The sequence below is a fragment of the Eremothecium sinecaudum genome, chromosome VIII, assembly GCF_001548555.1.
Source record: "Eremothecium sinecaudum strain ATCC 58844 chromosome VIII, complete sequence".
In the NCBI taxonomy this organism is placed as follows: domain Eukaryota; kingdom Fungi; phylum Ascomycota; class Saccharomycetes; order Saccharomycetales; family Saccharomycetaceae; genus Eremothecium; species Eremothecium sinecaudum.
Window position 1 is genome coordinate 43434 of NC_030899.1, and position 15533 is coordinate 58966.

Consider the following 15533-nt stretch of genomic DNA (forward strand, 5'->3'; position numbering starts at 1 on the left):
TTAAATGGACCTAAATAACAATTAGATTAAATTACCTTATATTCTCGTCAATTGCGTTTGCTAGCTGAGTCGCTTCTCTCTTCAGAGTGGCCCAACTCGTCATCATCTTCATCAGTTTCAACGCCTGACTGATCCATTGAGTCGGCCTCATCAGAGCTATTACTTTCTTCCTCTTCGCTGCCTTTTTTAGATTCCTCTTCTTTTAATGCAGTAACTATCAAAAAGTTCAGCCATAATTCACAGAAGCAGTAGACAAATATAGCATTATTGTGAATATAAAGATTACTTTCATAGAGATAGGAAACGACAGCAATTGTGAAGTACATCATTAATCTAAAAGGTACCAATGACTTGAAGTATTTCTTGTTCTTTTCCAATAAAGGTATTAGATCGCTTATTGCTAGCATACAAAATATAAGCGAAATCAATCCCAGCTGGGCGCCAAAAGGATTCATATTTAACATCGGTAGACTCATAGCCTGTGATAGCAGCAATACAAAAGGATGATTCAAAACAGCTGTTACATCTTTTACAGACAAGTAAGCTAGGGTAAAGAGGAAACCAATCCTTATGTATATTGCAGTGATCGATGAAAAAATAGCCATGTTATTACCCACAGTAAATAATTATGATATGCTTAACTAACTAAACAATATCTTATATAGTAGGATTTTACTTTTAATGTGACATTAGTTATATTCAATGTAGATGTTGAAGTATTCGTATTCGATGATTGATAATTCACGTGACTGATGTGATGCTTATATAATAAGGTCTGTCGTCGGTGATAAAGTTTTATTGGTTTTGACCGCTAAACCTAAATCTTAAAACTAAATCCACCGTACCACTCTCATCATAAATATAGGTTAAATGGTTGCAAATGATTTAATATCACTTATTTTTATTATTAGTAACGGTAGGCTCCCGTACACGACCAATGAGAGAGATACGTATCACAGATTCCAAATTTCAAGTCCCCTCCTTTTATATGGAACTTCATACCAACTATTTGTTAAAACTTCATACAAGAATTAACCATCCGCGGAAAAATTACTTATCCTGTTTAATTACAAACCATTATGTATCATATTTTCTGTTTTTTGTAAGATATCTTTGATCTCTTCGGGTTCTGTTATATAATGGAGCTCGTCTTTGTCAAGCGTATCAACATGTCTAGACTTACGACGCTTACAAGCTTGTGTTTGTTCAACCAATGCCATGTAGTCTGCTAAACATAATATTGAAATTATGCCTTGCGCGGCCAAATTGTTCCACTCAACTGGTGTCATATTAGGAAGCTTGCGTCGTCTGTATACATTAAATCTTTGGACGTGAACAACAAAAGCGAACGGGCAGATGGTTTTGCATTCCGAACAAATCAAGTCATGGTCGTCCTCTTCCTCTTCCTCTTCCTCTTCCTCTTCCTCCTTCTCTTCCTCTTCATCCGCATTCTCACCCGCATTCTCATCCTGCCTGCGATTGCTATCTGGGTCATAATTATTCTTATCATCGCTGACATATGCATTTGCGGGTTCTTCCTGGCTTTCGTCATTTTCCGTACTGCTAAATATGATCGAATGCTGTTCCCCTTTAAATTTCCTTTCACCATTATGTATGCAAGTAGTTCTCCTACGGGTCATCACCTTTGATTCATTCTTATCCAGCATATCTTCAATTCTTTGGATAATGCTCATCTCAGAATTAAATATCTTAAGTAGCTCGGTATGGCACCTTATTGCCAGTGAGGGTTGCAACGTTTTTGGCACAACCAAGTATCGCTTCAGTATATTAAACATTAGCTCCCACATATTAAACACGCACTTCCTCTTAGTCATTTTATAATCATCTATGGCTTGTAATCCGAAAGGTATCCAAAGATCAAGCGTAAAATTGACGGCTTCGTTGAGGTTATAGCCCGAATTAAAACCAGCATGATAACATTTTGGATAGGTAATGATATACTCGCCTGGATATTGTACTGCTTTATAACAAGAGATGCCAGCTTTAATAAACTGATTGTCGTATGGAGATATCAAAGTTACGAGTTGATGCATCAAATCAGGCTGTTTCTCAAATAAATCGGGAGATATTTTTCTCAGTAGGTTGTTAAAAGCTTCTGAACTATGCTCTGGTATACTATACCATATCTTCGGATCTCCCTCATGTTGGTAATTTGCACTCAAGGTGTATTGGTCCTCCAAGTGCCAACAAAAGGTGGAAAACGTTGAACCAATGTATATCCAGGGAACCGTCATTCCTGATATGCTCTTTCCAATAACGGGAAGAAGAGAACCATTTGCACTCGGTAGATTAATAAGGTTCATCGGATGAGTCGCATAAGACAAATATTCCTTGTACGCTGCTGAATCCTTCTCTATTTCAGGAGGGATCCAATCCATTGTAGGAAAAGCAGTAACCTCCCCGGGTGCTGTGTGATGTATGTCTGCACCATAACGAATGGTGAGTCTGTTATCAATGTTGGAGACTAGTGCCCAAAACATATCTTCAAGCACCCGAATTGAGTCCAAAGGTTTTCCACCGGGGAAGCACATTTTATCAAATTCAGCACAGAGAGATTTGAATTCCTGCCTTGAGTATTTCAACTTCTCCTCTTTGAATCCGTAGTAACCCGTACCAACTATACAGTTACCGCACATCCAGTTGTCCCTTGGGGCCGAAGCCAAGGGCACCGCGAGACACTGATCATGAAAACAGTTCCCACATGAATTACACACTATCATTTCCTCAGAATCCTCCTGAGTTTTACATATAACACAGGTATCTTCTGTTTCTGTCTCAGAGTCTGTATCACTATCACTATCCTCCCGAATTTGGCACCAGGGAGACTCCTCTTGATATAACAAAGTCTTGATCAATGATGCTGAATCGCAGCCTTTACTCTGCTTTTGTAGATATTGATAATAATCCGATATTTTGGATTTAAAGAGAGAAGCTAGTACTTCCCTTGGTACATTAAACTCCTTAGATAGCTGTCTCCACAATACTTTGTCTGCCAGTACTTGCGACAGCGGTACCATGACCAGCGTGCGGGATGTAGCTAAATCCTCCTTTATTGACTCCTCACGGCCCCGCTTCCGAGACCTATTCGCTATGCTGCGTTCAGGTGCTGATGCATTATAAAATTTGATCACAGCAATAAACACATCATAAAAATAAACCCTGGTGCCCATATCCACAACGCAGTAGGGTTCAACCGGAATCTTCTCGGGACTAATTCCTCGCAAAAGCATTATGTTTTTAAGCTGTTTAAGAAAGAAGAGCCTTGATCTATTGAGGAGTCCCAACTCACTCAGTGTCTGTAAACGAACCTTGAATCTAAAAGTCTCGTCGTTGAGAACCATTGGCGGTAAAAATCCTGCAGGAGGTACCAATTTTACCATCCCATATGTATTACCAATCCTACGTATTGGTGCTTGCGATAAATATCCAATAGGATCTTTGAACTCATCTTCTGTAGGGCGTAGTACGGGGATATGTTCTAACGTCACCTTACTCATCCTGGTAATTATAACCTTATTAAGACAGCAGCGCTCAGTAGTCAAAACTTTCTGAATTCAGTAAATTTATTTGAAGTGCTTTATCACCTTTAAAGCAATATAAAATTATCTTTAACGCAAGCTATGAGTCTTCATTCCGTTAGCCAAGCGTAACGACTCTGTCACTTAGCGCATCGAGTCTTCAAATCAGGAGCATCACAACATTTTTTATCGTCGATAAAATTAAACGTAGAAATCGTAAGCCGGGTAACTGTACCACCGGGTAACCCTAACACCGGGTAACTATGGTTTTAGTCCGTCCGGAAGGCGAGTATATATACGTTTTAAACTAAAGAAGCACCATGGCGAGCCAATCTACGACAATCATACCCCTTATTGCAATTGAAAGGCATATAACTCAAGTAAAGGTCAAATAACACAACAATGGGCTACACTCTGACAATAATCGGCTGTGGCGTCATGGGCCAAGCCGTTCTTTCTGCTATATACAATGCTCCCCTCGCCAACAGTGATACAAAACACTTCTACCCTCAAAAAATTATTACATGTAACAGCAGCAAAGCAAGTGCAGATGAGGTTACAAAACTAATCTCCTCATTCCCAAAGTCACCAAACGGGATCGAGGTAGAATGTACTTATAATTTTAACTCAGTTGCTGTTAAAGGTAGCAATGTGATAATTCTTGGCACCAAGCCATATTTAGTGCAAGATGTGCTCTCGGACTTAAAGGGAGTAATTGAGGGGAAATTAATTATATCTTTGGCAGCAGGATGGCGAATTGAACAGCTGGCAGCGTTTTCCCCTAAAATTTCAAGAGTTATGACGAATACACCTGCCAAATTCGGATTTGGAACAGCTGTGATTGCCCACTCTACTGCTGTCCCAGAAGCCGAAAAGCTCCTAGTGTCGCAGCTGATAAGTCATATCGGAACGTGCATCGAGCTTCCTGAAAAAAACATGGACGCCGCAACCGCGCTCGTCGGCTCCGGTCCTGCTTTTGTTCTATTAATGCTCGAATCTCTTATGGAATCTGGTATAAGGTTAGGGATCCCTTTAAAACAATCACGTGAGTGTGCTATAAAAGTCCTAGAGGGTACAGCTAAGATGGCCGAAATTACCGGTCTGCATCCCGCTATGCTGAAGCACCAAGTGTGTACCCCAGGAGGAACTACTATCGCTGGACTGTGTGTGATGGAAGACGAAGGAGTAAGATCTGGAATAGTCAAAGGTGTACAGGAAGCTGCCAAAGTCGCTGCATCCCTAAGCGGGAAAAAATAGTCAGCACTATGATTATCGCTACTTCTTGCCCGACTAAAATTATAGCCATATACATAACATGTCACGTGGTCATGCCGAGACAGAAACTGACGCTGATGACATGCTTTGCTTCACGTAGCAGGGGAAGACAAAGAGTCTCAGAACTATTAAGTAGAAAGCAAGATGCCTAAATACTCCATCGTAGAATGAAATTTTCTAAATCGGCAATCATGAGGTAGCATTTAAGGGTGTAGCTTTAAGTAGATAAGATACACCGATAATATTGACGATTAGGATCACTGCCCGCACTCGGCATAATCGGAACTCGAGAAGGATATATAGAGTAAGATTCTGCTGCAGAATATTGGGATATTTAGGTTGGCTGAACTCAGGGGTAACTAACTTTAAAGAAAAGCCAGCAATCGAAAAATTACTAATCCAGTACTTTAATCTATCTGTCAGGAGAGACCCTTCTATCTAGGATCGTTACTATCTAACACCAATTTTAGCAACTCGTATACTAATGAATTGCTTGGGTCTAACTTTACCTTTCGTTTACCTACGTTCGGGTAAAACCGAGTATTTCCATAAATTAGAAACCAAGATCGTCGATCTCAGCGCTAGCGAACCGTTACACAAGCGCTGTACATTATCGGATCATGGCCGCTCGGGTTACAAGGTATTCTGGAGATAAACATGACTAAGTACCATTATGAAAGAGAGGTTTTTTCTGGGCGATTACCGTAATATCTTTATTTAGGGGGTTTATGCGTTCTAATTACATTTTATATTAGCAGCTGGTCTTTTATCCATGTATACTTTAATGGATCGATCCGATCTTTAGGCAACCGTGGCCGGTTAACTCCTTGATTTTACGTACATTTTGACATAAAAAAGCATATTCAGGAATTCCTAAGATTCCTAGATTATTCCTAAATCTTCGGGTTTCCATTACCTTTAAACAATAGTAAGCCAAGTAGGCCTAAAAATGAATCCTACCTTGTAAATTAGAACTCCATCCTCCTCATGCTAGACATAGTACATGTGTATCACACACCAGCCGATTAACTTTATCTGCAGGGTGTCGAGCTTACCTACATCAGCTCTATCTGCCCCACGATAGCTGAGCTTGTCCCTCGCAAATCAGTATCTCCGGTGGAACGTCATTAGATCCTTACATAACCATCGATTTTTATTTCCGGAAATAGAATTTCCCGCGTGGTTCGCGTACCGTTGAGATACGCACAGGCACCAAACTTATATAGAAATTTGCGCTTAGTTAATCCCACACGCTCAATAGTAGAAAAATGGTGGCTGTAAAAACCTGCTATTTTGATTGTCTCCTATGCGTTTAATAAAGGAATGCAAGCAGAGGTCAATAATAGATTTTACCTTTGTCGTATCTTCTGATTTGTTAGTAGAATGTACACGGCTGGTCGGAAATATTTCTTTTAGTTTATAAATATAGGAGCTTAAAATAATATAAATATAATAAAGTAATTTGATCAATTTTTTACTCCGTGGAATACATAAAAGCACTGACAACTGTGAAAGTAAATACCTCAGACATCTAATATCCTATCAAAAATGCAATTCAGAATCGCTACTTTTGCTGCTCTCTTGGCTGCCACTGGCCTAGTTTCCGCTGATGAGGACTGGACCAAGTTGGCTCCAAACAGTACCTACGCTGGTGGATACATAACTTACGAGAGCACTTTCGGAATTTCCGTTATTCCTCTTGCTGAAGAAAATGCTAAGAAATTCGAGCACGATGGTCAAACAGGTTCTACCGATGGTGCAGCTCCATCCCCAGGAAGCTCTCCAGTTAATGCTGAAGAGACACATTTACATCTAGACTCCGTTGCTTGCAAGACCGGAAGTGCTCTTGAGTTGAACTTGACTGACTCTATTCTACGTGATGCTCACGGTAGAATCGGATCTATTGTTGCTAACAGACAATTCCAATTTGATGGTCCACCACCACAAGCCGGTACTATCTACGCTAACGGTTGGTCTTTGACTCCAGAAGGTAACTTGGCTTTGGGTGACAGTGATGTCTTCTTCCAATGTTTGTCCGGTAACTTCTACAACTTGTACGATCAATATATTGCTCCACAATGTTCTCCAATCCACTTAAAGGCCGTCGAGTTGATCTACTGTCCTCCAGCTGTTCAAGGTGCTCAAGCTTGAGTCGATTTATGAAAAAAAAACACCTACACTTAATTTAAATTTTACATATAGCATCCTCGTAAATGAAATAATAGCATGCCTTTACTGACGTTGAGCTACTGCGGTAAGTCGAGATCCTGAAATTGTGTGACTTCCATTAATGAATATTATTTTTCCGAGTTTCTAACTAATTATTCTGTTCTTAGAGCCTCAAATGGCCTTTTTGTATGACCGCGTTGGTGGTGTTGTTCAGATCTGGATTGTTTGCATAATACTAAGGAGTCAAGCAAAAGAAATTAATATTTAACGCTAATAAGTCTAAGTAAATATGTGAGCACATGGAGAGAATCCTATTCGCTCCTTAATGATCCAAAATACATGTATAACCTCAATTGCCTTGTTATCCACCTTAATGCCTCCTATGTTTTATGTCTGTAACGTAACCGTTCATTTCATAGCGTATCTTGAGTTGAAAAGCGCGTCCCTCGACGGAAAGCTACTATATTTACCCTGAAGAACCGTCTGTAGCACGTACCAAAATATCTGAGTCAGCGTTTTAAACTCACGAATGTTAGGCCCTAACATATACACTACTCACAATGTTTAGTTGCGAAAGTAAGTCATTCGAAAGTTTGTCACGTGACTAAACTAATAAGTTAAAACACGTAATTCATGACTAGGAGTAATACAAGTTACATAAGAGAATTCAGGAGAACCCGTGCCATATGAATCCACTCAGGAGTGGAAGCACTACTTTGGGTGGTGTTAGATTCAATTTTGTAAAGGTTTACAATGGTATCGAGCTTTTTACAAAGCATTTCAGTATATTCGGTCATGCTTACGGGGTCGTCAAATTCCTTGTCGTAAAGTGGGAAGGACTCAATACAGTTGTTGCTAATACCAAAGAGGACGGAAACCAGTTCCTTGAGCGAGAATGGGTTAGGTGAGGATGTTGATGATTGAAGCCTGCTTCTAGCGTCTTTTAAGACGGTGTTAAGGGCATCTATGGTGAGAAATTGGAGTTGGCGGCTAACAAATATTGAGTCCCTAGAAGGAGATAAAGGGGCTATAAGGGGAATATCCATGAATGAGTCGTTGGCATCTGCAGAAATGGAGTTGTGCGATATGAGTGCTGCCAGAGAACATGGTGTAGTACAGCTTTCATGTTGCGGTTTGAATAGAATTCCTAGCGAAGTGCAGTGGCGTTGCGCCGACTGTGTAAATGACGTACGGTAACGAGCGTTCACAAGTGAAAAAGGTGCGCTGGAGCATGAAGGGTATTTGTTCAGTAATGCCTTCGTTGCAACTTGCATATCGAATAGAATGTTTACGGATGAACCTGGTTCAAGAGGGTCAATCTCTAACGTTACGGATGGACCCTCGACTGAGTTTATACGACCCGCAACTTCGATACTGTGAAATTTGGCGACATTAGGATCAAAACTATCTAGTTGAATGTTCAGGCGAGTGGTAGCCTTTCTGTGAAGTTTCTCCACTATTTGATAAACATCAACATCTAACAGTTGTGAGACCACATTGACTTTTATATTGTAAGTTGGGTGGCCCATATATTCCCTTATAAAAGCGTAGCAATTGCGCGTAACATACTGCAAGATTGAGAAACTGTAGTGTGATGTGATCTTGCGCGCACAGGCTGATATTGCGGTTGATGCTGAGGAATTGGGATCTGGAGTCATAGAAATAATAGGAACGTCGTGGTCATTCCCTAAAATTATAAGTTGCCGAACATGTTCAGCAGGTTCTTCGACGGTACTAAGTAACCTATCGCTTACCTCCATGATGTGCTGAAGTTCACTCTGTTCATCAACGCAAGGATTCGCATCCGAAACGCAAAGCGAGTCGATTATTTCGTCCCAAAGATCCCACTCCTTTCCAATCATACCATAGAACTTACCTTCTTTGACACCGTCGTTAGAGACTACAAGCCCAAACAGATCGCCAGCATTAAGGCTACCCAAGACGGTACGCAGCTTTTTCTGGATGGAGGACAGTAACTCTTCATTTGAATGTAAGCGAGGAGCACAATTAACAAGACTTACTGCGACCACTAGTTGCAGCTTTGCATCGTTCCGTGATAAGTTCGCTGAAAATCCTTGGGAAACAACTGTGGAACCTTCCCAAAATTGAGTTGCTCCAACCTCTCCCGTAAGCTGGTTGTAAGAAATCAGTTCTTTTGGTAGATCGGTTAATATATGCTTAGGCAAACTATTCCAACAATTGGAGGTCTGTTGAGTTACAGTAACCTCGCAAGTTTTCTCTCCCAGGTAAAAGTTCCACTTACTTATAATGGCTGTACTTTCATCTGGACTTCTCAGGTAAAGTTCTGGGAATGACATGCTCTTTAAGTACAGTATGAGGGTATGGGAATCATATTTGAAGAGTGTAGCAAGTTGTGACACTGGGATTTTACCTATGATAAGTGCTTCTGAGTCATCACAAGAGCCTTGTTGAACCAATACAAAACAGCGTTCAAACCAGTAAAAGACTATCGGAGACCATTGATCGCCATCAAACGAGTAGCTCATCCTGTCAAACATCTTAAGAGCACCTGCTTTTGCAACATTTTGACCTAACTTGGATATCACATGCTGCTGGATGTTAGCCCGCAGTTCTTCATTGTCTATTTTTTGAAGTTCCGGCTCTGATGATTTGTTGTTTTCCACATAACAATTTAGGACAAAAGGCAGCAGTGTTTGCTCGGAATTCTCATTTATGATAAATTTGCTTACTTGGGGTATAATGTTAACTTTGACATCGTCCTGCTCGGCCGTAACGCCTGCTGTGTCAATACTAACTGACGTGTGAGGTATTGTTGCTGTAAAATCTTCTTCAGCGGAATCAACGCCAAGTCTATCTTGTATGCTTTGTGCAATAGGTGTCTTAAAACCATTGGAACTAATATCGGCACTTTTAATCAACTGTTCACAAGGAGTGATTAGATTATACAATGGCCTCTCGAGGACCGCTGATTCTAGGCCCATTACATGTTCCTTCACATTACTGACAGATGTTTTCAACGACTTCTTCAATAATAGTGAAGACGTCATGTCATGCAATACTTGTTCATCTTTAGGTTTACTTTGCTTTAAACATGTTTCACAGCGGGGATATTTACCTTGCTGGATGGTACCTTCTAAAACTGCTGAATAACATTGGTAATGACTCTGGTGCTCGCAATTCATTTCTACTACCTTCTCGCCAACCAGTAGCGCATTTAAGTATTCACCACAAATAGAGCAAATGTTGACATTGTAGCGCTTTGACCCAGGAGTAGAGCTAATATCTGTCTGCGCATGATTGATCCTACAGGTGGGAGACACCTCTTCTTCATATCTTTGAGGGGTTCTTTTATAATCAGGGATAAAAAACTGTCTTTCAGTAATATCGTCTAAACCACCTATCAACAAATCTGATGCAAGATCGCGACGAGCACTATCAAATGATTTTGGAAATGTAAGTCGAACGGGAGTTCCCAACTTTCCTTCTACTGAACTTGGTGCAGCCGGCTTTTCAACCGTAATAGGAGGGCTCAACGTCCTCAAATCTAAAGGTTTGGGCCTCCTCTTGGAGTTTTGTAGAACAAATGGAGACAGTCTTGGCGCCGCCATGACTTCGGGAATGACATCGTCCCGAAGCACACGTTGCGGCGAGTCAGGTGTCTGCGTTACTGCATTCAATTCAACATGGCCTGTGCTTCCTATTACTCCACTGGAATAACTGGATCTTCTAAATTTGCTTCCTATTCGTTTTATTGATCTCCCAGAGACAATCTTTAAGAACTTCGCAGCTGGGCTTCCAAATGCAGATTCTCTGCTAGGAGGGGTATGAGTAAATCCGGGCCCTTGTTCTGTTACTGGTGTGGTTACCACCATTGTAAATGTCAAAACACTTCAAATTAAGGGGCGGCTAACTTGATAGTACCGAGATTAAAGAACTCTTCATTCGCAGGCTCACAAGAGGATGATACCCATTCCCACAAATCGACAAAGGTATTTAAATGACATTCTAATTATATTGACAGGAACAATCATCAACCAGGTCGATCGGGAAAGTCATTCATAGGCAGTAATTGTTGTAACAGTTTTAATTAGATTGACCTTCAATTATTATGTTGTAAACAATATAACCTGCAATCAGTTCTGGGCGGTTGAGGTAGATCTTGTTAAAAAGCGTATCACTTTTGAAATATGCTGGTAAATCCAAAATAGGTAATTGCCTTTTAAACTCTATAGTTTACAATACGGATATATTATTTTTTCTCATTGAGGTTCCATTAGTCCTTGGATGTCTTATGAAACAAAAGCAACCTTCCTGCAATAGAAATGCTGCAGTATGTTTTAGTTAGTAAATATTAAATTTTGTTTTAAAACGATATCGAGATGCAGGTCTTAAAAAACAATAACTGATGACGTATGAAAGACTGGTATTGTTTGTATTAAAAGGTAATGTTGGGCAACAAACACCCATTAATTGTAATAGAATAATCGCAGACCAGTTTCAAAGGTGCTTCATGTTGACTACATGAAATTGTATAATTGTGTTTTTGGACATATAGGTCACCAGGGTGTTAGATATTGTGGGAATGACTACGTAGTTAATTAAAAAATTAAATCCGAAGGCTGGTTTATGTTCCACTGAACTCCCGTAACTTGATGTAGTCTTCGTAGAATATCGGTTATGGCGGTGAATAGTCCGATCTGCTTCTGTTCCCCGTCATAACTGTGTAACATACCGACTACTCCGAGACCCAGCTCATCTTCGAGTTTCGTTAAGATCCATGAACCTGAATCACCTCCTGTTGCAAAAAGGGGTTGTTTAGACGATACTACAAACTCGCTGCTTTGTATTTTCCCGTCAGCCCAATACACCATTTTCAAACCATTAACGTTCCCCGAAGTGTATTTTGATGATGCACCTATCTTGAAGACTTCCATACCCGGTAGTATATTAATTATCTTCCTTTTCACGTATAAATTCTTAAACCGCAACGACAGATCTGGCATGCCTACCAGATCATCCCCTAGATGATTATGACAACGAAACTTCGGGCTAACTTTGATAATTGCAAAGTCGGACAACTTATTGTTAATTATAGTACGCTCTCCCCATACGACTTTTCCAAATTTGTTCTGTTGCTGCCATCTCATATTTTCTTCAATTCGAAGAATCTCGCTGAGAAAACTGCTCTTCTCCACGCTACCATCAGCGTATCTATCTGATTCCTCCTTTAGCGCACTCTTGTAGGTATTTTGTAGCACCGTAGACGGTACAGACACATACGGATGTTCCTGGTTTTCCGATAGGACAACATGTGCACAAGTGACCGCGTAAGAGGCCCCCGCAAATTCTGATGAGGCACAATCGCTTTCGCTGATTTGCGGGTACAAGTAGCCCCCTAAGGTACCTGTGATTTTCACACTATCTTCAGTAGAAAGTGACATAGAAATTGGCGGCGACATAGCGTCTGTTGGCAATTTGTAGGGAGGAATAAAGTCAGATGTATTCGAAGTTATGGCTTCCATCGGCGACAGCCTTTGTAGCATATTATAGGCAACTTTTGATGCACAAGGCGTAATGCGGCCCTTCTTGCAGTAAAAATGCACATCAGGAAAAAAGGAGTACAAAACTCTCATCATATCCTGATGTTGTTGTGTTACGTTCGGAAATCCAAACATAACAGTCAACACTGCAAGCTCCTTAGTCAATCCCCTTAGCACAGGTGCAATAAAGGCGCCATCCTGGTCAAAAATGGTTACATTCTCTGAAGTAATTACCTCATCCATGACTTCAAATATCTCTTCCTTATTGGGAAGATCGCACTCATTTCCTATTGCGAAAATATTAATTGAAGGTAAGCCAAGATGACTATCAACATCTGCGGCGTGAATACCAGCGTTCAACTTACCCAAAAAACTCACATAATGTTTCAATAGTACTGATCTTGTATTACTGAAAATATCCGAGGAAATCAAATTGTCTTGAAGATGAAGTAACACTTTCGTAATCCTCCTTAGCAAAACGTATCCTTGCTTCGAAAGCTTCCCGTTTATTTTGTTTACCTCAGGAAAAAACCAGTCAAAATATTCTGAGGCCCGCGTTACAGCCTGAGCGACATCGATGACATTCTTATGCACATCATGCATAAGAAGATCCAACTTCTCACCAAGAATATCAAGTTTTTTCTCCACTTCACTTTCTATCGGCTGAATACTTTTTCCGATATTTCCTGAATAGCCTTGTAAACGAAGCGATGCTTGTTGCAACATATCACTATAACCCTCACACACGTGGCTGTTCAAGCTAAGTTGTTCGAAACACGTAGAAACGTCTATATCTTCCTGCTCTACGGCTGCATGCCATGTACCAGTTAGCTTCTCTAGTTGAACTAAGCCCATCGGACATTCTACATCATAGTCTTCAGCCAATGTAGTATTTCCTACACTTATCCGAGCTTTACTTTCGGAAATACTGCTACACTCATCAGTGGCATACGTCACCTTCCCCTTTGAGAAAATTGAGAAAGACCGCACAGATTCCCCTGCCCTAGTTAACTCATCATCATCATACGTTCGTTCAAAATCACTTAGTAATCCATTACTCCTTAAAATCCTACTATTTCCCTTTCTTTTACGAGCTTCTAAAATTCTCCGTACTGTCTTCCAACGCGACAAAATGTCAACCGTGAACAACATAGAGTAATATATAATCCTTCCTCTCCATGGATTAGATCACCTATAAAAAAACTCAAGGCAGGTAAAGTTCACCCCAACCCACCTTTGTTAGTTGCCCCAGTAACTAAATATCCAATGGCAGTATCTTAATGCAAATGAAGCCGATAGATACGTTCCTCAATATTCTTCTTGCTTCTACTTCTTAACGAAATAACACAATGCCTCAGGTAATTTAGCACCTCTACGACTTATTGTTCGATTAAAGTTTGTTTATACCTAATAGAGAATGGTCAACAGTCCCATTTCGTTCGGCTTCCAACTAGAATATAAAAAGCCTTATAATATTTCGTACCAATGTTGCCACGTCTAGGGCCGCATTTTAAGGCCAATGTCTCTTTTCACGATACTTTTCGGGCGGACGATTTTTTCCGCTGTCCGGATTGGTCCCCGCGCTTTCGGACAATAGAATTTCTTGTGGGGTAACCGTTGATGCCAATTACTGAGGGTCTTTTAACTGGCTTGAACCGCGCTCCTTATATGTACTAACAGCAGGTATGTCGGCTTTAATACGTGTAGCGCGTGTTCCGTAGGCCCTCGGCTCAAGCTTTATGAGGGTATGTAAAGGAATGGAGACCCAGGGAGATTCTTCTTGAGGCACGTTCATGAAGTACGCGTAGATGCAGCGTAAAACAGCCTGATGCGTGATGATTAGTATGTTTTCCTGACGCTCAAGCTCCATGATAACGGGCTCTAGGCGAACTATGACGTCGCGGTAAGACTCACCACCGCGGTATCTGTACTCGAACTTATCATCGTCCCGAGCCTTGAAGTCCTCAGGGTACTTTTCCTGGATTTCGTAGTATGTCATGCCATCGCAAACTCCAGCGTCTAGTTCGTCAAGTGCTTTCCACTGTAATTGCTTATATGGCAGAAATTGGGCTGTTTCGCCTGTGCGAACAAGTGTTGAGATCCATGTGGTAAGATTCGCGTCTCCAGCAGACTGCTTTACGATTTCCGGTAATTTACGCGCATACTGGAGACCTCTGGGTGAAAGGTGAGAGTCTCCGCCTATTTTCTTCTCGACATTATAAATGGATTCGCCGTGTCTCGATAGCCAAATGTAGCGTGGTTTAATATGTAAATTCATGATGTAGAACACGATGCGACTTTCAAGGTAGCTTTCGATCCTGTTTATAATCACCTGCTGAGAGACATTAATAAGCCTTACAAAAGTTAATTCTTTGTCATGACTCTCGTCTAGCGGTTGGTAAATCTTCTCGTACTTTTTAATTCGAGCTAGAAAGTCATGTATGGCCACTTCGGATTCTACGCCCTCGTAGTCAGGAGATGTGCTCTTAAGCTCAACCACGTTACGAAGTATCAAGTCCTGATCGTCACACCAGCTCTCCAAAAACATCGGTTCAATCGAATTTGCCCTTAATTTCCGTGCAACCCATTCCCTTCTTGCTCTTGTCGTGTTGGTGGCATCAAGAATAGCAACAATACCCTCTTCCGCGGTGAACCATTCTAGCATATCTTCTAATGCTCTTTCGGCAGCCATTTCCCGTAGTTTCAACCCTTCCTCATTATCTGGATCAAAAAACGCCGCCTTTGGATGCACTGTTCCCATTAACCGCCTATAGTGGCCAACATTGAAACACTTGGAAGGTACACTCAACCACGACAAATACCGCACAATTTTTTGAGATATGAAAGACTTTCCACGAGCTGGAAGTCCAACCATGATAACACATAACCGCTGTGTCTGTTGCTGATTTTATTGTTAATAAATTGATACCATATTTAGCATATTAAGCTTAACTCCATCCCTTGAATATACGTACGTTTGAAACAGTGAATACCGGCATCGCTTAACTTGTGACGGTATCAGATATTT

At 40.8% G+C, this 15533-nt stretch overlaps 7 protein-coding genes across 7 annotated transcripts; 2 read left to right on the plus strand and 5 right to left on the minus strand.

The window, feature by feature from the left end:
- Positions 1 to 47: 47 nt before the first annotated feature.
- ILM1 (Ilm1p) lies at positions 48 to 605 on the minus strand (the record flags this gene model as incomplete). The annotated part of the gene is made up of 1 exon (XM_018134259.1): positions 48 to 605. The coding sequence occupies one exon, from the start codon at positions 603 to 605 to the stop codon at positions 48 to 50; it is 558 nt and encodes a 185-aa protein (XP_017989469.1).
- A 462-nt stretch (positions 606 to 1067) lies between these two features.
- JHD2 (histone demethylase) lies at positions 1068 to 3518 on the minus strand (the record flags this gene model as incomplete). The annotated part of the gene is made up of 1 exon (XM_018134258.1): positions 1068 to 3518. The coding sequence occupies one exon, from the start codon at positions 3516 to 3518 to the stop codon at positions 1068 to 1070; it is 2451 nt and encodes an 816-aa protein (XP_017989470.1).
- A 423-nt stretch (positions 3519 to 3941) lies between these two features.
- PRO3 (pyrroline-5-carboxylate reductase) lies at positions 3942 to 4796 on the plus strand (the record flags this gene model as incomplete). The annotated part of the gene is made up of 1 exon (XM_018134257.1): positions 3942 to 4796. One exon carries the CDS (start codon positions 3942 to 3944, stop codon positions 4794 to 4796), a length of 855 nt encoding a protein of 284 aa, XP_017989471.1.
- A 1566-nt stretch (positions 4797 to 6362) lies between these two features.
- AW171_hschr84518 (HHL294Wp) lies at positions 6363 to 6965 on the plus strand (the record flags this gene model as incomplete). Its single annotated transcript, XM_018134256.1, has 1 exon — positions 6363 to 6965. The coding sequence occupies one exon, from the start codon at positions 6363 to 6365 to the stop codon at positions 6963 to 6965; it is 603 nt and encodes a 200-aa protein (XP_017989472.1).
- A 671-nt stretch (positions 6966 to 7636) lies between these two features.
- Positions 7637 to 10837, minus strand: FAR1 (cyclin-dependent protein serine/threonine kinase inhibiting protein FAR1; the record flags this gene model as incomplete). Its single annotated transcript, XM_018134255.1, has 1 exon — positions 7637 to 10837. The coding sequence occupies one exon, from the start codon at positions 10835 to 10837 to the stop codon at positions 7637 to 7639; it is 3201 nt and encodes a 1066-aa protein (XP_017989473.1).
- A 726-nt stretch (positions 10838 to 11563) lies between these two features.
- Positions 11564 to 13657, minus strand: SSY5 (Ssy5p; the record flags this gene model as incomplete). Its single annotated transcript, XM_018134254.1, has 1 exon — positions 11564 to 13657. The coding sequence occupies one exon, from the start codon at positions 13655 to 13657 to the stop codon at positions 11564 to 11566; it is 2094 nt and encodes a 697-aa protein (XP_017989474.1).
- A 475-nt stretch (positions 13658 to 14132) lies between these two features.
- FBP26 (fructose-2,6-bisphosphatase) lies at positions 14133 to 15504 on the minus strand (the record flags this gene model as incomplete). Its single annotated transcript, XM_018134253.1, has 2 exons — positions 14133 to 15395; positions 15481 to 15504. The coding sequence occupies 2 exons, from the start codon at positions 15502 to 15504 to the stop codon at positions 14133 to 14135; spliced, it is 1287 nt and encodes a 428-aa protein (XP_017989475.1).
- Between the last annotated feature and the right edge of the window lie 29 nt (positions 15505 to 15533).